General features: G+C 55.7%; 5 protein-coding genes across 5 annotated transcripts in view; 3 read left to right on the top strand and 2 right to left on the bottom strand.

Moving 5' to 3' along the window:
* PTSG_12342 (uncharacterized protein) overlaps window positions 1–1,378 on the top strand; it is a 3,609-nt gene extending 2,231 nt beyond the window's left edge. The window contains exons 8-11 of the mRNA XM_004993441.1: window positions 115–272; window positions 481–527; window positions 759–834; window positions 1,030–1,378. Of these exons, the coding sequence (XP_004993498.1) occupies window positions 115–272; window positions 481–527; window positions 759–834; window positions 1,030–1,080 (332 nt within the window). The 3' untranslated portion in view covers window positions 1,081–1,378. The remainder of the gene's footprint in view (window positions 1–114; window positions 273–480; window positions 528–758; window positions 835–1,029) is intronic.
* A 14-nt stretch (window positions 1,379–1,392) lies between these two features.
* PTSG_05629 (uncharacterized protein) lies at window positions 1,393–5,076 on the top strand. Its single transcript, XM_004993440.1, has 8 exons — window positions 1,393–1,442; window positions 1,608–1,660; window positions 1,869–1,993; window positions 2,259–2,396; window positions 2,758–2,929; window positions 3,229–3,341; window positions 3,743–3,843; window positions 4,765–5,076. The coding sequence occupies exons 1-8, from the start codon at window positions 1,430–1,432 to the stop codon at window positions 4,968–4,970; spliced, it is 921 nt and encodes a 306-aa protein (XP_004993497.1). The 5' UTR covers window positions 1,393–1,429; the 3' UTR covers window positions 4,971–5,076.
* Window positions 5,077–9,659: 4,583 nt separating this feature from the next.
* PTSG_05628 (uncharacterized protein) lies at window positions 9,660–11,811 on the top strand (the record flags this gene model as incomplete). The annotated part of the gene is made up of 4 exons (XM_004993439.1): window positions 9,660–10,444; window positions 10,804–10,910; window positions 11,115–11,192; window positions 11,735–11,811. 4 exons carry the CDS (start codon window positions 9,660–9,662, stop codon window positions 11,809–11,811), a joined length of 1,047 nt encoding a protein of 348 aa, XP_004993496.1.
* A 1,492-nt stretch (window positions 11,812–13,303) lies between these two features.
* PTSG_05627 (uncharacterized protein) lies at window positions 13,304–15,460 on the bottom strand (the record flags this gene model as incomplete). The annotated part of the gene is made up of 1 exon (XM_004993438.1): window positions 13,304–15,460. The coding sequence occupies one exon, from the start codon at window positions 15,458–15,460 to the stop codon at window positions 13,304–13,306; it is 2,157 nt and encodes a 718-aa protein (XP_004993495.1).
* Window positions 15,461–16,532: 1,072 nt separating this feature from the next.
* Window positions 16,533–21,079, bottom strand: PTSG_12341 (uncharacterized protein; the record flags this gene model as incomplete). Its single annotated transcript, XM_004993437.1, has 12 exons — window positions 16,533–16,641; window positions 16,870–16,921; window positions 17,221–17,324; window positions 17,535–17,632; window positions 17,856–17,939; window positions 18,117–18,231; window positions 19,364–19,445; window positions 19,826–19,918; window positions 20,034–20,161; window positions 20,374–20,479; window positions 20,609–20,657; window positions 20,888–21,079. 12 exons carry the CDS (start codon window positions 21,077–21,079, stop codon window positions 16,533–16,535), a joined length of 1,212 nt encoding a protein of 403 aa, XP_004993494.1.
* Between the last annotated feature and the right edge of the window lie 108 nt (window positions 21,080–21,187).

Genomic DNA, 21,187 nt, shown 5'->3' with positions numbered 1-21,187 from the left:
ACACACACACACACACACACACACTACACACACACACACACACACACACACACACACACACACACACACACACACACACACACACACACACACACACACACACACACGATGCAGCGGTGTGCGAGGCGTACCGGGGCATCAGCGACTACGACCTGTCCAAGGCCGTGAAGAAGGAGATGAGCGGCGACCTGGAGTTTGCCTTCCTCGCTGTTCTCGAGTGCGCACGCAACCCGCCAAAGTTCTTTGCAAAGCGCCTCCACCGCGCCATCAAGGTTGTGTCGTGCTACCCTTTGTTGGGTGTGTGTGTGTGTGTGTGTGTGTGTGTGTGTGTGTGTGTGTGTGTGTGTGTGTGTGTGTGTGTGAGTGAGAGAGAGAGAGAGACTTGCAGCCCCGTCTGCCTTCGCCTTACTCTGCATCAGGAAGATATCATCTTTTTCGTTTACTGTATCGTCGCTGACATGTGTGTGTGTGTGGTGATAGGGCGCTGGCACGGACGACGACGCCCTGATCCGCATCATCGTCTCCCGGTGCGCTTGCTTAATTGCTTGTTTGTTTGTTTGCTTGCGTGCTTGTTTGCTTGACCCTCGCTCCGTTGTGGCGATTTCGTGCACCACACACACACACACACACACGCGCGCGCGCGCTCCGTGAAGCATTACTCCCATATTTTCACGCGAACAAATTGCACTCATTCATGCAACCTTCTCCTTTGGTTCCGCGTTTTTATGTCACTCTTTTATTTTAACGAATTACATCAGTTCGGAGAAGGATCTCGCCGACATTGCCGAGGCGTACATTGACGAGTACGAGAAGAGCCTTGTTGCAGCCGTCAAGGTGCGTTGCAGTGGTTGTCGTTGTTGTCGTTGTTGTCGCTTTCGTGGTTGTTATCGTTGGGGCAAGTGTGGTGGTATCCTGCGCTGTCGCCGCTCTCTGGTTCACGTGTTCACTTGAACACAACCGTCACCTCATATGGCCTTTTGCCTGTACGCTGTGCTTGCGGCGTATCGCGCGCCTCTGTGTTTGGCCCAGGACGACTGCTCTGGCGACTACGAGAAGCTTCTTGTTGCCCTCCTCAAGTGAGCGATGGGCCAGTGGTTGCTCATGGCTGACACGACGTTGTGATGTGGCACGACGTTTGTGCCATGGCGGCGGGTTGGCGCGCGTGTTCAGCGCACACTTGGGTTGTGCTTGGGTTGCCTGCGATGCGTGTTACATTACGAACCGCTCCATGACGATATGACGATGCGCGGCTGTGCGTTTGTTTGTTTGTTCTTCCAGCATGTGTGTGATGACATGATTGTGACACAACATCTCACATCATCGTGTGAGCGTGGGTGTTGGTTGGTTGTTGTGGAGTTGTTTGCGGTTGTGCGACACCATAAAAATCAACAAGCCCAACAACAGCAAGCAACAGACAGCAAGCGCAGTCATGACTGACATTGGTGCGTGGTGTGTGTGTGTGTGTGTGTGTGTGTGTGTGTGTGTGTGATGTCTTGTTGTTTGCGCTGTGACTCTTTGCTCACTGTGTGGTGGTGTGCTTGGTGCGAAGACCAACGCGTGTCTGCGTGCTCACCACTGCCGTGCTCACCCACACTCGACATGAACAGCAATCAACTTGGCCAGCAATGCTGTGTGGGCCACCATGGTGGAGCTGCCAAAGGTAGAGTGATTGTGAATTGATGGCCGCTGCATCGACGTGCTGCTGTGCCTCTGTCGAAGCGTTGCTGTGCCTCTGTCAACCTCCTGCTGCCCGCACGCACATGTGCGTAAACACACGCACGCACACATATGCACTTACTCACGCACACACACACATGTATATGAACGCACCACACGCGCATGGCTGTTGCTCGGTGTCCTGCTGACAGGTTGGCCTCCTCCTGCCCCTTGAGAACATGAAGCTGTGGTTTGCGTGTTCCAGTGACCTCAAGGTCCCCGGCATCAACTTCAGCAGCATGGGCGCGCTCATCAAGAGCCTCAGACAAACTGTCTCGTAAGTCCATGTGCAACCAACATGAAGAAGAAGTGGCAAGCAAAGAAACACACCTGCCGTGTGACCACAGCCTATGATGGCACAGCGATGCAGCAACAGAGCACACATACATGTAGATAGGAGAGAGAAAGAGGGAAGCAGACGCGCTCAAGCTCACAGCCACCAACGCAAACGCACAACACACACGTGCTGGTTGTGTTTCTCATGCTTCTATTGTCTACTCACCCATTGCTGCCTGTGTTGATGCTGCTCGTGTGGCCTCAAGGGTGCGTGCACTTTGGCGAGCGAGCTTTGCATTTGCTCTCCACGACCTGGCGCTGCAGTCCCTTGTGCCTCGCGTGACCTCTGTTGTCACAGACCTGGTGACCATAATCGCCGGTCGGGGCCAAAATGACAGTCGACAGTGAGTTGATACGCTGTGTCTGTGTCTGTGTGTGGCAGTGTGTGTGTGTGTGTCTGTGTGTGACTGTGTGTGGCAGTGTGTCTGTGTGTGTGTGTGTGGCAGTGTGTGTGTGTGTGGCTGTGTGTGTCTGTTTCAATGTGTTGATGCTTATTCCCATGCATAGCCATCTGTCTGCCTGCCTGTTGTGTGCATCACGTCTGCGGACTTGTCATTGAACTCACGTTGCACGTCGCAACAGCACGCTGCGCTTTCTGCATCACCAATCCCGCTCACACACACGCACACACGCACACACACACACAACACGCGCGCACACGCACACACACACACGTGCACACCACTCGCTCTCGTTTCCGTGCAGGGCGAAGCCGCTGAGCGGGTGGCAGCGCTTCCTGGCGTCTGTGACCATTGGCACGACCTCCTTCTTCGTCTCCAGTCTGATTGCCTTGCCCCTGCAATCGGCCTTTGTCCACCTCTCCACAGACATCCTCTCCACAGCAACATACTCGTCGCTTCCCTCGTTCTTCCTCACGGTGTGTGATGGTGTGATGTTGTGTCTTTGTGTATTTGTATGTGTGTGCGTATGTGTGTATGTGTGTGTGTGTGTGGTGCAAGTGGGTGGAAAGCTTCCGTGCTCTTTGTCTTACGTGTTGCCCAAGACCATGTCATGCTGGTTAAGTGTCACAATGAAGATCAGAGATTCCTTGTGTTTCCTTGTACACTATTGTTGTCGCAGACGTGCAAAGGCATGGGTGTTCATACCGCTCATGACACACGCACACTACCTCACACACACACACACACACACACACACACACTCACGCCCATGCAGATGGTCCGTGAGCACGGCGTGTCGTCGCTGTTTCGTGGGTGGCAGGTGCTGCTTGCCCGCTCCTTTGTCCTCAGTCTACTCCGGTTTGCCATCCGCAGCAACATCCAACCCCCGTGAGTTGCTTGTGTTGTTGTTGTTGTTTGAAGTTGTTGTTGTTGTTGTTGTTTAAGTTGTTGTTGTTGTTGTTGTTTAAGTTGTTGTTGTTGTTGTTGTTTAAGTTGTTGTTGTTGTTGTTGTTTAAGTTGTTGTTGTTGAAGTTGTTGTTGTTGTTGTTTAAGTTGTTGTTGTTGTTGAAGTTGTTGTTGTTGTTGTTTAAGTTGTTGTTTAAGTTGTTGTTGTTGTTTGTTGTGTCTATCAACCTCAAGTGTTGAATGCTGCCGCCTTTTCCACCTCCTGATGCGCCCGCTGTCTCTTTCCCGTGCTCACACACACACACACACACACACACACACACACACACGCACTCACACTCACGCACTAATGCATGCGCCATCTACGTCGTGTGACATACCAGCCGCGATCCGCTGATGTCTGGCGTGTTTGTGTTTGGCATCCTGTCCGGCCCCGATGTGGTTCTCGTGCCCTTTGACGCCCTCCTGCAACGTGTCATCATTGGTACGTGCGTGCTCCTGCCGTTCACACACACACACACACACACACACCACACCACCACACACCACACATACACACATACACACAAGCACACACACTACACACACACACACCACACCACCACACATACACACAAGCACACACTAGATTCGATCATTACGTGCAGGGGGATAGTGTTGGCTTGTTCCGTTCAGGCCACTTCTGCATGTTAGCTGCATGATTTCGGAGATGTGCCCTAAGGGACGAGCAACACAATGCGCGCTCTTACTCTCGTGGCGTAGGTAGCTTGTCGCGGTTGTTCTGGCATTCTGGCTAGCCCAGACACGCACTACTTACACACACACACACACACACACACACACACACACACACACACACACACACACACACACACACACACACACACACACACACACACACACACACACACACACACACACACACACTCCAACAACTCTAACAACAGCACAAAATCACGTCATGCTGCATGTCTTCTGCATGTCCCGTTTTGAGTCGGGGATCACCTTGTGCATGGCAAAGCACGCTTAAGTGTCTTGATTGGAGTAATTTGATTGCTCACGTCCACGTTCCCTACTGCTTTGACCCTCTTTGCCCCACGCGCCTGCCTCCCACACCGGGCCTGTCCCGAACATTAATCGCCCACCCCGCTTTTCGCTGGCCGGCAATCACATCAACGTCACAAATTTTTGTTATCTGTGCCCCTTCTCCTTCTTTCTTTGTCTTGCCCAACGTGGGCCTCCGACGCCTGCTTGCGATTGTTGCCGTGCGATTGTTTGTTGCGCGCCCACATATCACGGACTGCTTCTCGTTTCCCATCCTCCTTCGTGCTTCTTCTCCCTTGTCCCCTTCTGCCTTGGCCATTGTTTTTCCAACGCGCACGCGCCCTCGCGCCCCGCGACCAAGGTCCCAAGACGGTGTCTGGGTGGGCGTGGTGCAGCCACTTGCTCACGACCAAGTGCCCGGTGCGGCTGTATGACAGCTTCTCGACGGTGCTCGTCATCAACGCCATCAACGCGCTCACCACCTCCCTCTCTGCATACGCGCAGACGGTGCTTGCCCCAAACGCACGCCGCGTCTCAAGCGAAGATGACATGGACGAGCGCGATTAAGTGCGCCCATGCGTGTTTTTGATGTGCAACAACGGCGCTCCGTACGCGCTCCGATTGCCCGGTTTGGCCAACCGTTGGCCTGTTCTAAAAGTTCACAAAACACCGAGTTTTGCATGCATGCAACACACCACGCGGCGGGGCAAAACATTCACAGACACGTGATGTGTGCAACCACGCCTCGTCTCCACGCAACCAACGCGCGCCTTTGCTGGTTCCCACACAAAACCAAACACAAAACAAAGACTCCCAAGCCACACACACAACTTGACACGTTGTCACACATCAGCGCGGCATCATGGGTGCGTGAGCAAGGCAGCCACCAAACCACACAGAGCCCACAAAGCCCACAAGAAAGCAAACAAACGAACGAACCGCCGCTTCCAGCACATGCCGTCATCAATCAACCAGCGTGACAGTTGCACCGCTCACTGACTGCACCCGTGTTGCCGTGCAATGGTGCACCTTGCCTTGCCTCGCATAATTAGCCTTGCCTTTTCCCTGCCTTGTTCGTTGCGGGCTTCCCTTTGCCTCATCCCCGCGTCACCGGCGCGCCATCAAGCAAGCAAGCAAGCAAGAAGTGAGCAAGCATTTGTCTTCTTCTTCTTCGTACCTCTCCTCACCGACCTGGGTTGGTTGGATTGCAGACGCAGCGTTCTCCCACGCTGTCCGTGTGTTGATTGATTGATTGGCCTGGCCTACCCGGCTCACATCAACTGCGTCTTGGCGCTGGCTTTCTTTCCTCCAGAAACAGAACAAACCGCAAGAGTGACCAACCACCCGCGCTGCCCTCTTCCGTGGTCAGTGTGGGGGAAGTGAAACCTACCTGTTTGCAGCGTGTAAGAGCACCCACATCTGGCATTGGCGGTGGCTTCTGAGGGCAAAATACACGGGTCGTCATCCATCACACCACCCGGCCGCGACCCAGGTACCACAGCTACACGGCACCACCAACACCAACGGTCTCAGCCACACTCGCTGACGCGAAACGTCATCCACAGCCAGGCATCACTCTGCTCGCCACAACACCCTCAAAGGGCTTTGCTCTCCCTGACCTCTCTTCTGCCTCTCTACCCCGCGTGTGTCCAAACCCACCCAACACACGCACACACGCACATTCACACGCACGCACGCTGCAGTGCCGGTTGCGCACGCATCAACAACCTCCTCTGCTCTCGCCAACCTTCTTGTCACATCACACGTAAGTCAGCCACACTCCACCACTAAGGCTGTGCCCTCCAGTTAGAAGAGAATTGGTGGCCCTTTGCCTTTCCTTGTGTGTGTGTGTGTGTGTGTGTGTGTGTGCACGCTGTGTCTGCACGCCAGCGAGGCGTTTGCGTGCGTCTCGCACACTTGCAACTCGCAGATACCCTGCACTTCAAACACCCCACCCTGTATGTGTAGTGTGTAGCCATGCCACCACACAACACAACACACACCTGTCTGCCTGTACTTTCATGGCGTGTGTTTTGACGTGGTTTGGGTCGCTTGTGCATCTGTCGTCTGTGCTCTGTGTGCATTGCGTGCATGTGTGTGTGTGTGTTGCATGTGCACTGTGTTCTGCATGTATGCAGTGCTGTGTACACGTGTGGCTGGTAGCTCGGTTGCTTGCAAGCATCACACAGGCACATCCACCACCACCTCCGCCGCCACCATCACCATCACCTCCACCTGTCCCCACCTGCCATCCTCTTGTGTTTCATTCCTTCGCGTGCTTCACCTTCGTGCGGTTGTGCGCTGCATTCATGCGGTGGCATCCACTTGCACGCGCGCGAAAGCTCCTCTCACACAAACACGACGCACAACCATCACCAACCACACACAACACACATTCTTCTCCTTGATCTCCTGTGTCGGTAGATCTGCACGCTGCACAGACGTCCAAAGCATTCGGGTCACGTGGAACTATCCTTTCTCTTCAGCCAACGCTGAGCCGCTGCTGAAACCCCAAAAGCCACGCCAAGCTTGGTTGCATTTGGAGCAACGAAACAACCCAGAGCATCCAGCACGTTGTCGACACTTATTTCTTCCCACTCGACTCGCCAAGCACCACCACCACCACCAACTCACTCACAAACACACGTGTGTCGTAGCGAAGGTGAGACACACAGACACTCAGCAACGCAACGTGTCACTCCCTTGCCTGCCTTCTTGTCTGCCGCACTCTTCTTGTTTTTGTTTTTTTCTTCTTCGTTCGCGTTTGTCTGCGCTGCTTGGTATTGCCACGCAATTGCACGCACCACTTCCTTCAAGAGGCTGTATTCCCCCCCCCCCCTCCTTGTGTTCCCCGCTTTTCTTGTCTGAACAATCCATACGACACAACCTTCAACCATGTCTCACCTCTCACTCCCTCGCGGCTGCTTCGTGCCTGCCTTGCGCTTCGTGCGCTTGCACGCTCATCGCCAGGTGTGTACATGCACCACTCGCCCACTCAACTGTTGTCCACAGCAACTACAGCCCGTTCTTTTCGCATTCCTCCTCCTCACCAGCCATCGACAGCAACCCAGCAGGCACACAGCTCCCATCGCCCTTCCTCAGCCCGCCTGCCCATTGTTTTCCTTCCCTCCTCTTGTTTCCACCTCTGCTCGTTTTACCAGAGCCCTCCAAGGCCTCCCAGAGGAGGACAGCACAACAGCGCACCAAAGAAATAACCACACACTGACAGACAGGTGCGTGTACATGCGTCTGCACCTCAGTCTTGCGCCGTCTCCAGCACATCACGCTCACATTCAAGAGCAAACTCCGCCATCGTACCAAGCACTCAAGACCGAACCACACCAACACATTCGTTCGCACAAACACATGTTTGTTTGGTGTTTTTCATCTTGTGCAACGACGCACCACCACACCAGTTCACCACAAAATTATTTCGCTGCCACCACCTCTTCGGTTGTCTTCTTCCGGTCTCAGCCACCCTCCCCCGCCCCCTAACTCACTCCTCCTACCTCTCGTCCCCAACCATGCCTCTCACAATTTTACCCACCTCGCACGCGCCCTCCAACACTCACTCTTCTATCCTCCTTCCCCCGGGGGTTCTTGCCCATCGTTCTGCCATGCGGCCCAGAACCAAGCGAGTCCCTGTCCGAGCCAGCCCTACCTTTACTCCCAGGCTGCTGTTGACATTTGATGGAGTTGTTTCAAGTTGATTGGCCAGTGCGTCCCCACCCACAGCACCCTCCTTCCCTCGCATCACCCATCCCCAGTGGCCGGTAACCACCTTTTGTGGCACCAGGGCGTTGTCCTGCGCAGTCGTTTGCATGCTCCGCCACACAGCAGCCTCCCGGCATGGCGGAAGATGGCGGGCAGGGCCCGGCAACGGCAGCGCGCGCCGACCCGGTTGGCAGCACATGCTACGCCCCTGCAAGCAACAACAACAACAACCACAACAACAACACCATCGCCAGCAACGATGAGGCAGGCACCGCACTGTTATCGTCAACACCGCTGCTTGCAGCCGTACAGCAACTGCAACAACAGCAGCAGCAGCAGCAACAACAACAACAACAACAACAACAGCAACAACAACAACAACAACAACAACAACAACAACAACAACAACAACAACAACAACAACAACAACAACAACAACAACAACAGTACCCACTACGAAGGCGAACACCAACCTCGAGTACAGGCCAGGATTATGACGACAGCCAAGGCTTACATGCTCAGCACCACCAGCAACAGCAGCTGCTTGAAGAAGGTGGCGAAGGTGACGTGCGACTCACCCAAGCAGAAGCAGTCTCTCAGCTTGCCTTTGCCAAGCAGGTGCTTGGGCAGTGGATTCATGATCAGGTACCCGCCAGCTGTGAACAGTCACTCGTCCCAACTGCTTGCCGTACGGTTCTCAATTACTTCCTCAACAGCCAATCGCAACCCCAGCCGCCGGCAGCCGTGCCACGGTGTCGCGAACACCAGCCCCGTCACCACCAACGCCAGCAACAAGCGCCCTCGCAGTCCAGCACAGAAGCAGAGCACCAACAGCACGTGGACACTTCGCCGTCCATGACACTGGCATGGTCCAACACTCGGACACACACGCAACCGGCACAGCGCACGCAACGGCAGAACCCCGACCTGCCTGCCTTCCTTCCCGCCGCCATTCTCGACGCCTTTAAACGACAACAACAACAACAACAACAACAACGACAACAACAACAACAACAACAACAACAACAACAACAACAACAACAACAACAACAACAACAACAGGAGCAGAAGCACACCGGGGGAGCCCTTCGTGACTGGGCTGCGTCAGAACTCGACATGAGTCGCGCCTTCCACGACGCGCTGGCACAAACGTCGCCATCACACTGCTCGCTTTCACACTTGCCCAACCCCGCCTCCACGGGCCTCGCGTTGGCGACTCTTTACCCGACATCCTCTGCTCGCTTGCTACATCAACCACAGGCACACGCGCAGCGACAGCCCAGCAGCCTGACGCCGCTACCTCTGGTGCCGCTTTCCCTGGCAGACCCATCCCCCCTGGACGTGGCGTGGCCTGTGGGGCGACGTCTCGAGCCAGACGATGCATTCGAAGCGCCCGCGTCTGAACCGCAGCTGTCGTCCGCAGCAACGCCGCTGATTGAGCTCCCTGCCGCAATACAGCCGCCCACAGCAGCAGCAGCAACAGCAGCAACAGCAGCCACATCGATGGGAGAAATGAGGACGCACGAAGGAGGCGGGCACAGGATGAAGCGGAGCTTTAACGAGTCAATGCCCATCTCCTGCCACGGGAGCCTGCCGCCCAAGTCCATGCTGCTTGCAGCTGACGAGCAAACGGGCAGCGGCAGCGCCAACAACGGCAATGAAATGCGCGCCCCTGGCACGGCACGGATAGAGGAGCACATGCTGATGGCTGTGATGGCGGGCGTCATGGCGCGGGCCTGTGGCCAGCACGACACCACGAGTGCTGCCAGCGTCGATAGTGCACACGCCCCACACACGCAGCAGCAGCAGCAGCAGTGGTACCAACAAGAACAACAACAGCAGCAGCCTGCACATCATGTGCGGGGCTCGCTTCGGGCGGGTGCGCGGGCGCGCACAGCGATGGGGTTTGCTTTCCAGCGTCTCGGAGCGGACGCACCCAACGAGCAGCAACGTCTGCAGTTCCGTCTTCCGGCCGCTCACGACACGGCCCGTGGCGTGGCAAGCATGTTCTTTGAGACCGCAGAGGCGCCGCCACAGCGGCCAGCGCGAGCACCACCGGTGTTTCCCTCGGCCAGCGGGGCTGCACACCTTGGCCCAGGCCCGGGCCTACCACCCCCGGCCATTGCGCGAGCACAGCCATATCACGACTCCGCCTCATCGCAGCACTCCCCGTCCGTGCCCTCGCCATCGATGGACACCGGGCTCATGCCGTCTTCAGGGCCAGATACGCCCACGGGCGGGCCCACGGGCAGAGCAGCGCACGCCTCGGGCAGCCAGCACCAGTTCTGCCCCATCTGTGATCGCTCCAGCCACAAACCCATCAAAAGGTGTGGTGGTGGTGGTGGCCGTGGTTGATTGTGCTTCGACGTTGTCGTACGTTTGAGCGCCTGTGCTTACCCACTCACTCACCCACCCACTCACTCACTCACTCCCTCACTCACTCACTCACTCACTCACTCACTCACTCACTCACTCACTCACTCACTCACTCACTCACTCACTCACCCACTCACTCACTCACTCACTCACTCACTCACTCACTCACTCACTCGCTTGCTCGCTCGTTCACTTATTCACACACACACTCGCTTGCTCGCTCGTTCACTTATTCACACACACACACACACTCTCTCTCTCTCTGTTTCTCTTTCTGCACCTCACGACGACGTTACTTCGCACTGCGCAGTATTTGCAACGTGTGCTACAGTGGCGTGTACAACGACATCTTGAAGTGGATCGATAGGCAGCAGAGAGCAATTGACCCCTCTTACACCTTAGAAGCCTTTGTTGAAGGTATCGTGTGCTCACCACCACCACCACCACAACAACATCATCATCAAGAGAGACAGCAGCGACAACAACAAAACAGCAGCATCATCAATGCCATGCGTTCGCACAAGGAGAAGGCGAAGAAAAGCCGAGTGTGATTGTGCAGCCTGCACCGCTCGACTCACCATGGTGGCGTTTTCGATGTCTGTTGGTGACCGCATTTCCAAGATTTGAAGACTATGCCGCGAGGATGTGAACGACAGTACACCTGTGGCAAGGAGTCGTTCAAGTTTGACCAGTCACAACGTACGAATGCTGACTGCTTTCTGTGTTGCTCCGCAACGTGGTTGAGCGTTCTGGATTTCCCTTCTTGTAACGTGAAGCTAAACCCCCTGTTGTCACACCTGCGCACCCCTCATGCTTACATTAGATCACCGCTGCACGCGTTGTCGCACCATCGCCGTGTGTCGCCAATTCCCGAAGAAAATGCAACAATGTGTGTGTGTGTGTGTGTGTGTGTGTTGTGTGTGTGTGCGTGCGTGGTGTGTGTGTGTGTGTGTTGTGTTATGTTGTGTTGAATGGTGCCGTTGTGATGATTGGGTGCCTGATGTTCGTGCTGCTTTGTTTTGTGTTTCGTTAGTTTCGTTGGTTGTGCAATTTGGGTGCGGTGGGCGTGACAAAACTCGCCCCTGTCACATGCGCGTGTATGTGTGTGTGTGTGTGCTGATTGTGAGTGCGCGTGGCTGTTTCATCTGCATTCTGTCACCATTGCTTTGCGTTGCTTGTTCCGTCGTGCTTGCTCACCCCAGCCACATCTTTTTCCCACACGCGCACGCACCTCACCACAGTGCTTCGTCGAAAGATTGCAGACTTTAACCGCCAGTTATCACCTGATATGCCGGACGACGACGAGCACGAAGGATAGCCACCCTGCATTGCATTGCAACTTCATTTTTCGAAAAGCGCGCGCACACGCCTTCACGCCTGCGAGCGCCCACTGCGTCTCAGAGCAACGCCTGTACATATCACGGCCATGTTCGCTGTGCTCCTAAGCCACAAGTTATGCTGACCCCCATCCTCAGTGTTTGAGCGTGCTACTTTCCCTTTGCCGTCATCAAGCCAGAACGCCGCTCGCATTGGCGCTGATTGTGACATGTCCCTCACACCTCCTTCTCGCACTGTGTCCTTGCTCCTTACTGGCCCCCTTGCTTGTTTTGTTGGCTGGTAGGATGCTTGTTTTTATTTCATTTCCCCTTGACTAAGTATCCCATCCCCAACAGCATTTGTATGTCTCACTCATTACTTCATCACCCAGCGCTGAAGTGTGTCTGTCTGTGTGTGCGTGTGTGTGTGCGCGCGTGTGTGTGTTTTGTGTGTACGCGTTAATGTGTGTGTGTACGCGTTTATGTGTGTGTGTGTACGTGTTTTGGTGTTTTGTGCGCCTCATGCTAAACGCTTGCTCCTTGAGTGGCGTGTGTGTGTGTGTGTGTCTTGCTGGTTATGCTGGGTGCTAGTGTTGTCCTTGTTGTCACGCTCGTGTATCTCCTTCCTTGCCTCTGTGTGGCTGTTGCTTCTTTGTCTCTTTCATCATGTGTGATGCAGGTGCAGATGCACACAACGCGCTTCAGCGCCACAGTGAATTGATGCCCAAAATGGAGAGAATAGAGAGCCTTGTCTGAAGCCAGCTCAGGCGTTCATTTTCAACACATGATCTCCTGCCTGAGAACACGTTTACACTGCTCCATTCTTCCATTGATTGGCGTTGAGACGCGTGCATGCGTGGCGGGCAACCTTCACACCACCCACATCTGTTTGTCAGGTTCTTGTCGTCACCACACCCGCCGATCGGTGATGATGTGATGTGATGATGTGACACACATCTTGGTGGGATGCGCGCACACCAACCAACACACAGCAGACGTCCAACAAACAAAACTCGTCTTGACAACGAAAGAACGAAAACATGCACGCGCTTCCACGCCTTTCAAGATTCCCGGTGGGGCACAATTTCCTACAACTTATGCTGTCGCGCACGTGCTTTGGCAGGAGGCGGTGTTCGTCGTTCCGTGCTGTGAACCACCCTCCCTCCACATTTTCCCCTTCTTTCCACACCATTCACACGCGCTCACAATGCTTTTTGTCTGAACCTGGGCCTCTCAGGGCTTTGCACTTGGTTGTGTGTACAGGATTGGTTGGACATCATATGGACATCATATGAACAGAGTTCAGCAATAAGCAATACTGTGAGGTGATGTTGTGAGGTTGTGACAACCAGGCAAACAAACTTCACAAACAAAACAGGCACATTGGAAGCTGGGGCAGTCATGCCAACACACACACACACACACACACACACACACACACACACACACACACACACACACACACACACACACATGCGCATGTCCAGGGCATCATCACACAACAACGATACATGGGCGAACACAAAAGCGCAGCTGGGGCTGGTTCAGCTCCAGCCATGCAAACAGGGCAGAGGCAAGGTCACTGAAGCGGCGGTGCGCCATCAGCACACCGTCAACATACACCCGCCCGTTTGGCGCGTGCGCCAGGCTGTGGTGCACAACGCTCCCGGCATCGTCAAGGAATGACACGCGCCAGCAGTGCCCAATGCTGCACCAGCACCGGCACAGCACATAGTACGCCTTGGGCGTCAGCATGGTGTGGAGCAGGTCACCCACCTGCGCATCGCCCATCAGCGGGTACACCCACAACTCGGTCGTCTCCTCGCGCTTGAACGACCACCTCTGGCGATGGTGCGGGCACGAGATGCACCGCCGCTGCGGCGTCTCATCCCTCTGTGCGCGCAGCGGTGGGGGCGGGGTTGACGGTGGGGGCGGAAACGCCACAATCGGCCTCGTCGTCGGTGGCGGTGGCGACTGTGGTGATGGTGGGGATGGTGGGGATGGTGGTAGGGATGGTGACCCGCACAACATGTGCGGTGGCGGTGGCGGCGGCAGTGGTGGCGAGCGCGGAGCAAACAGTGTTTGGCCCTCCATCGCCGCAGCCTTGCTCAGGACGCTGCTCGGACCCAATTCGGCCGCGTCGTGTTCCGGGGCGGGTGGTGGCGGCGGTGGCGGCGGTGGTGGTGGGGGTAGGGAGTCTGTGCTGGCGGAGAGCGCTGGCACAGCGTTATCTGGGTCTTCTCCTGCTCCTAGTTCATGCTCACTGTGCTGAGGCAGGGAGGCAAAGCTCGTGCTGGTCGTGCTGGTCGTGCTGGTCGCGGGTGCAGTCTTGGCGTCTGAAGATGAAGCCATGCTCACTGTAGTTGCGGTTGCAGCGGCGGCGAGCGCGGTTGCGCGGGCCTGGCGTTGGCGCAGCACCACATCCATCGGTGACAGTGGGCAAGACACCATGGTGTCGCCCAGCGAGGCATGGCGGTGGTGGTGGAACAAGCAAGTGTCGTCCGTGTCCGCTTCACTCGCTTCCTGCTCCTCCACTTCCTGTGCTGCGTCGTCGTGTGCGTGAGCATTGGTCTTGGGGTCGCTCTTGCTGTCATTGGTGGTCTGCTCGCTCCCCTGCGCTGCTGCTGCCCCCTCCGTGTTGTCCTCTTGTTGTTGTTGCTGTTGTTGTTGTTGTTGTTGCTGTTGTTGTTGTTGTTGCTGCTGCTGCTGCTGTCGGTGCGTCTGAACAATCTCAGATTCGCACACGGTGACGCTGATTGCCTGCTCGACATGTTGCGCATCCACCGTCCCCTTGGTTTCTGCTTCTGGTTCCTCCTCTTCTCCTTCTTCCTGTTCCTGGATCGTGGCAAGCGGCTGGGGTGGCGCGATGCCAGCTGGCGTGGTGACGCTGTGTGTGGCAAGCACGCTGTAGAATGACTCAACCACATCATCGCCATCACCAGTCTGTTTGCTGCCGTGGGCGTCTCCTTCGCAGCCTGGCTCGTGCTGTCCCTTCTGCTGCTGCTGCTGCTGCTTCTTGGCGGCCAAGTCGCTGCCACCAACACCATCGCCACCACCGCCACTGCTGCTGCTGCTGCTGCTGCTGTCGCTGTCCTTCGTATCTTGGTCATCGCGCTCAAGTTGCAGGTACCAGGAGACAACGACGCGGTTGCCGTGCTCGTCCGTCACATACACTGGGTCGGCGCTCTCATCGCTCAGGGCGCGTGGCGATGACACGGGCTCCAAGAAGTGGACGGAGGTGGTGGTGTCGGTCTTGAGCGTGTTGATGCGGCAGCGGCGTGCGCTGCCTGCGCCGCTGGAGGAGTGGTTGAGCACGAGCTCCACCTCGCTCCACTCGCGAACGGCAAAGTGCTTTTCGCACGCGGGCGCACCAAAGCTGCAGGAGCAGCTGTCGTGCTTGCGACGACTGCGGCGGACGCGGCGGTGCCGGGGGAACTGCTGTTGCTTCCCTTTCTTCTGCTTGCCTTGCTTGAGGGCAAACTTTCCGCCCTTGTCCGCCAGTTTGATCAGGCTCAGGCTCTTCGTGTCTGTTGACGGCACGCTCAGGTGCCCTGCGCGCTGGTGCTCGGTGTCCAGGTATTGTGTGCGAGGGTAATGCACGACGCGCGTGCCTGGGGATGCTTTTTGGCGGCGGCTTGACGGCTTGCTCATTCTTGAGCTGGCTCCTGCTCCTGCTCCTGCTCCTGACGCTGATGGTTTGTTGTGTCGTCTCAACCGTGCATGGCGGCGACCTGGCTCAGCAGTCGCAACCGTCAACGCTGCCCCCATCACGCGTCCGTGTGCGATGTGCGATGTGTGATACGTACGTCCGTGTGCGTGTATGTGGCGTGTGCGTGTGTGTGTGTGTGTGTGTGTGTGTGTGTGTGTGTGTGTGTGTGTGTGTGTGTGTGTGTGTGTGTGTGTGTGGCGTAACCGTATAGCTTGGCTTTTAGCCGGTTTGGTTGTCGCTGTTGGGCTGTCGTGTGGTGCTGACGTGTGTCACCTTTTTGAAAGGCCAGGTCAGGTCAGGTCGTGTGGCGTTCCAGGGTGTGTCAACGCATGGAAAATGGCCTCACTCACCAAAGAACGACACACGAAAAGCAACATGGCTTTCACACCACGTCACACACGACACACGGCGGCCGGGAGATGTGTGTCATGGCTGTTGAAGCAAGCAAAGGCGCATGACATGACAAAGGTCGCCCGCAGCAGCACCAACAACAGCAACGGAACACACACCGTTCACACAGATATCAGGGAAGTGTGCGCGTGCGGTGAGAAAGCTGAGTGTGTGCGGTTGTGGGTGATTGCTTGCCGGACAAAAATTATTGCACAAAATGGTCATGCTCGTGCTTTGTGTGGTTGCGTGTGCGTGGTTGTGCGCTCTTGCTTGCTTTTCAGTCTCTGCGTTGCTCCATTGCTCAGTTGTTCCATTGCTCAGTTGTTCCATTGCTCAGTTGTTCCATTGCTCAGTTGTTCCATTGCTCGGCTGCTCCTGTTGTCCTCTCTACTCCTGTTGCTGTCTCTACTCCTGTTGCTCTATGCTGCACCATCACATCACATCAGTGCGCAAGCGGTGCAAGGGTGGAAGAAGGCACAAAACGAACGACGCAGCAAGCACGGGAATGGCGATGGTGGTGAAGTAAGGGTGTGTGCGTGCGAAGGCACACAAAGATTGGAAACAAAGGAGGGGGAGGGGCCAAAGGCGGACAGTGGCGAGTCTCAGCAGAGCGATGCGGCAATGCTAGGGGTTGGTGAGGTGCTCCTTAAGGTGCCGCTTGAGGGTGGGCATGTTGCGCATCTCCTGGCGACACCGGTGGCACACCAGCGGCTTCTTCAAATACTCCTTGTACCTGAAGTTGTGCGGTGTGTGGTTGTGTGTGTGTGTGTGTGTGGTTGTGTGTGTGTGTGTGTGTGTGTGTGTGTGTGTGTGTGTGTGTGTGTGTACGTCGCGGTTCAGACAGCAGGTCACAGCACGTCACCATGTAGCAACCGGTGCGAGAGACACCAAAACACCAAAACAGAGACAGGCGGAACAAGCCAGTGCTGGCTGTGTCTACCGCCTGGGCCATACCACTGACTTTGCTTCATCAAAGTGGATTCGGCCCTCATTCTTCAGCATCTCATACACCTCTGCCGGACCATGCATGATAGTGTTCAGCAAAGGGCGCACATCAAAAGGAAAGCACAGAACAAGGGTGAGTGACAAAGGAGATGTGGGTCTGGACTGTAAGCATGTGTGTGTGTATATACCCACAACCACACAAACCTCAGCGACCCATGTGTGTGTGTGTGGGGGGGGGGGGGTGTGGGTGGGTGTGGGTGTGTGTGTGTGCGCCGACAATCACACAATCACACAACCAAAAACACACCTGGACAGACATGCGACTCGCAAAAGCACATATAAAGCACATATAAAGCGGGCAACTCACTGCGAGCAGGAACGAAATACGGCGTGTTGAACGAGTTCCAGTGCTTCTTGTTCTTGAGGGACACAGAGTCGAAATCCTGCGAAATCAAGTGAAGGTGCACTTGACTGCAAACACGCACGAGACCATGCAATGATGACGACGACTGCTGGTGAGGCCTGGCACAACGAATGTGAGCCAAATGTGATCGACAACACATGCTGACACATGCTGACACATGCAGCACGGGAAGAGATGCTCAAGCCAGCCAAGTGAAACACGGACACAGCACGAACACGAACAAAACGCGACGTGATGCAGCGGGTGCGCAATCGCACTTCATGCTGGGAACGGCGTGAAACCCCGTATGAAACTTGACGCCTGGCTTGTCCTCCTGAATCATCTTGCCAAAGGTCATGGCTGTCTCCTGCAGTCTCTGCGCAGTGGGATGCGCACAACAAGACGAACAACAAAGGTCACGAGCACAACAGGTTGCGACAGGCCAGCGCCAACAGTGCATCAGCATTAGACGATGGAGGAAGAAGAACAAGAACAACAGGAACAAGAACAAGCAGGAGAAATAAGAGGAGGAAGAAGAAAGCCTGCACACATGCACGCACGTGTGTGCACGAGTGGGCGCATGTGTGTATGGTGGAAACCTGGATGAGGTGGCGGTCATGTCGGGTGAGGCACGTCAGATCCGTGATCACGCGTTTGGGCAGCACAAGAAAGTGGTACCGCGCCTGTGTGTGTGTGGGGGGGGGGGCGTGAGCGAGAAAAGCGCAACATAACAGCAAAACACAGTCTGCTTCACACACACACACACACACACACACACACACACACATGCATACATACACACACACACACACACACATACACACAAACCCCCCGCCACACGAGCGACCACCCTGCCCCACCTTTGGGTACTTGTCGTTGATGACGAGCGTGTCGACGGTCTCGTAGACAATGTCATCAGCATGGCGCTCCGGGTGACGCACCAACTCCGTCAGCGCATTTGCCCAGTGGTCCACACTGCAGGGTGGGGTGGTGCGTGTGCGTGTACGCGCGTGCGTGTGAAGGTATGTGGTGAAAGAAAAGGTGAGAGAATGGGCCTGTTCGTGTATGACACACACCCACACACACACCCACACCCACACCCACACCCACAAGATCTTACCCTGATTTGGCCCATTTGCTTGCCTTTGATCCGTCATTGGCGTGGGTGCTGGGTAGGTGCACGCCAGCATCCCTCCCGCCGCCCCGTCTCCTCTGCTGTCCACTCATCAGCACCGCAAACGCATCCTTCCGCCCACCATTACCACCACCACCACCACCATTACCACCACCACCACCATTACCACCACCACCACCACCACCACCACCACCACCACCACCACCACCACCACCATTACCACGCCCTTCCCTCGTTCCCCCCGCCGCCACGGCCCGTGATCGGGGCGAGCGCGAACGGGAGCGCCGCGTGTCGGGCGAGTCGGGTGAGTGGGGGTGATGTGTTTGGGCTGTGTCCTTGGATGTGTCCATGGCGGCGGCGCGGTGTGCTGGGGATCGCCCTCTTACCCTCGCCCCGACAGCTGATGATGCATCATCACGCTTGCTGTCCTTTCGCCTCCTCCCTGCACCACTCCCATCACCGCCACCACTCCCATTGTCGTCAGTATCATCGTCGTCGTCATCGTGTGTGCTGCGGTCGACCGCGTGCTGTCGCAGTGCAGGAATGTCCAGCAGGTGCGCCCTCTTTGGCGCCCTCGCTCCCCTGTTTGTTTGTTGGTGTGTGTATTTGTGTGTGTATTTGTGTGTGTATTTGTGTGTGTATTTGTGTGTGTATGTGTGTGTGTGCATGTGGTAGTGTTATATGGAAGAGACAATGCAAACGCAGGCGTAGACAAAGACGGGTAACACACACACACACATACACACACAGCCACACACACGTTTGCGCGCATGCAGCCACACATCGTTTGAGTTGTACCTTGTTGCTACATTCAGAGAGACAATGGATATGCGGATGCGTGTGTACATGAGATTCAGAACGACACGGCTTGAGGCAAAGGACACATCATCTCACAATAAACGTACGAGGCAAGGACGAGTTGAAATGATGTGCTCAGACACATGCATGCAATGTGTGCACGAGTGTTCGTACCACTCGCTGGTGACACGTCGCTGCTGCTTGTCGCTGCGCTGCTTGGGCTGTCCAGTGTCTTCTTCAGTAACGGCGTCACCGCCTTATACACGCTACAAGCAGGGGTGCAATGTGCGTGTGTGTGACGATTGAATAAGTGAGTGTGTGTGTGTGTGTGAGTGAGTGAGTGAGTGAGTGAGTGAGTGAGTCAGTCAGTCAGTCAGTCAGTCAGTGAGTGAGTCAGTCAGTCAGTCAGTGAGTCAGTCAGTGAGTCAGTGAGTGAGAGTGAATTAGTGAGTGAGTGCGTGAGTTTCCGTGTGCAAGTGCAGATTCATGGTTCTCTATGCGCTTACGTTGGGGAGGTTGTGTGTGGCGGGGAGGATGGCCGCTTCCCTGCGCGCCATCAGGAACCACAAGTTGTGTCAGAGTGAGAAGGTGACATGGGCACATACCACAACACAAGACATGGCGGGCAATGCTCACCTGGTGTCGTCAAGCGCGATGAATCAGCATCGTCTGCAGCAGTGATATTGTTGGTGATGGTGATTGTGGCGGCGCCAGTGTTGCTTGTGAGATCTAAGCAGCGCAAGGTACGTATCGTCCCAAAAGCACAAGCAAGTACAGTAACATACACGCACACACACACACACATCCACACACACACACACACACACACGACACAGCGACGCACTGATGGTGATGGCTGGGGCATGTGCGCTTGGCTTTGTGTCAAAACTAGTCGCGTCAGGTCGTACAGAAGACGCGGTGCTGGACGCTGACGTGTCAAACTGGGTTAGCGGCGTTGATTCGGGCGTTGTCCTGGCAAGCACAATACAGGAGCGGGGATACGTGCACAGACGATCAACCCACGTCAGGCCACAAGCAGGCACTGGCCAACCACAACCGCACACACACACACACACGCACATATACACATACACACATACACACATAAACATACACACACGCACACACACACACACACACACACACACACACACACACACACACACACACACACGCACACACACATGCCACAGGGCGCGTACTCGTGGATGTCCAGGGTGAACGTGGTCTCGTCTGGACTGTCTGCCAACATGGAGATGCGGGCGCCTCGCGAAACCGCCACACTGTTCCCTGCGGATAACAACGTGGTTGCCCCGCAAGGTGCAGTGCCACAGGCCAGGGCGCTCATCGTCAGCCATCAAGGGCTAGCCAATAACATGATAAGCAGACTGAGAAGCAGGCAAGCTGTCGCGTGGTCACCTCGGCTGATGGTTTGTCCATTCACAGAGCATGCGTTTGGGCCAAGCTGCTCATCGTGTGCACAACGGCATGGCAGGTGAGGGGGAAGTGGCAGTTCAAGACAAAAGTCAAGACCATGAGCTAAGCCTCATCATGGAGAGGTGGGGGAAGGGGGAGAGGTAGCCCAGCCAGCAGGAGACAACCGCACACACACACACATACACACACATACACACACATACACACACATACACACACATACACACACATACACACACACACACACACACACACACTGACCTGCTTGAGGGTGACGGTGCCGCGGGCGGTGTCGACATCCAGCTCAATCTGGCGTCGGCTGCACAACTGCTGCTTCACTTTGGTTTGTGGGCTTCGCCCCAGGATGTGCACTCCAGCACTCAGCTCCAAGGGCTCTGTGAGCCGCTCACGCAGCTGTCCACACGGCCGCAGCGCCACCACAAACCGCGACATGTTGGATGGGGTGATGTGATGTGTGGAAAATTGGTTCAAGCAAGTCCTTCCTTCCACGCCATAACGGCTTTGCTCAATCACCTCTCCTGTGTTTACTGGTGCACGCGT

This window comes from Salpingoeca rosetta (assembly GCF_000188695.1).
Source record: "Salpingoeca rosetta unplaced genomic scaffold supercont1.13, whole genome shotgun sequence".
NCBI lineage: Eukaryota > Choanoflagellata > Craspedida > Salpingoecidae > Salpingoeca > Salpingoeca rosetta.
The sequence above is the reverse complement of the archived record's forward strand: the minus strand, read 5'-3'. Positions and strand labels throughout refer to the sequence as shown.

What these genes read in the sequence shown, in the direction of transcription:
- PTSG_05629 (XM_004993440.1), top strand. An exon ending in CCATGGTGGAGCTGCCAAAG is followed by an intron (nt 1,661 to 1,868) that starts GTAGAGTGATTG and finishes TCCTGCTGACAG; the next exon opens with GTTGGCCTCCTCCTGCCCCT. An exon ending in CCTGCAACGTGTCATCATTG is followed by an intron (nt 3,844 to 4,764) that starts GTACGTGCGTGC and finishes CCCGCGACCAAG; the next exon opens with GTCCCAAGACGGTGTCTGGG.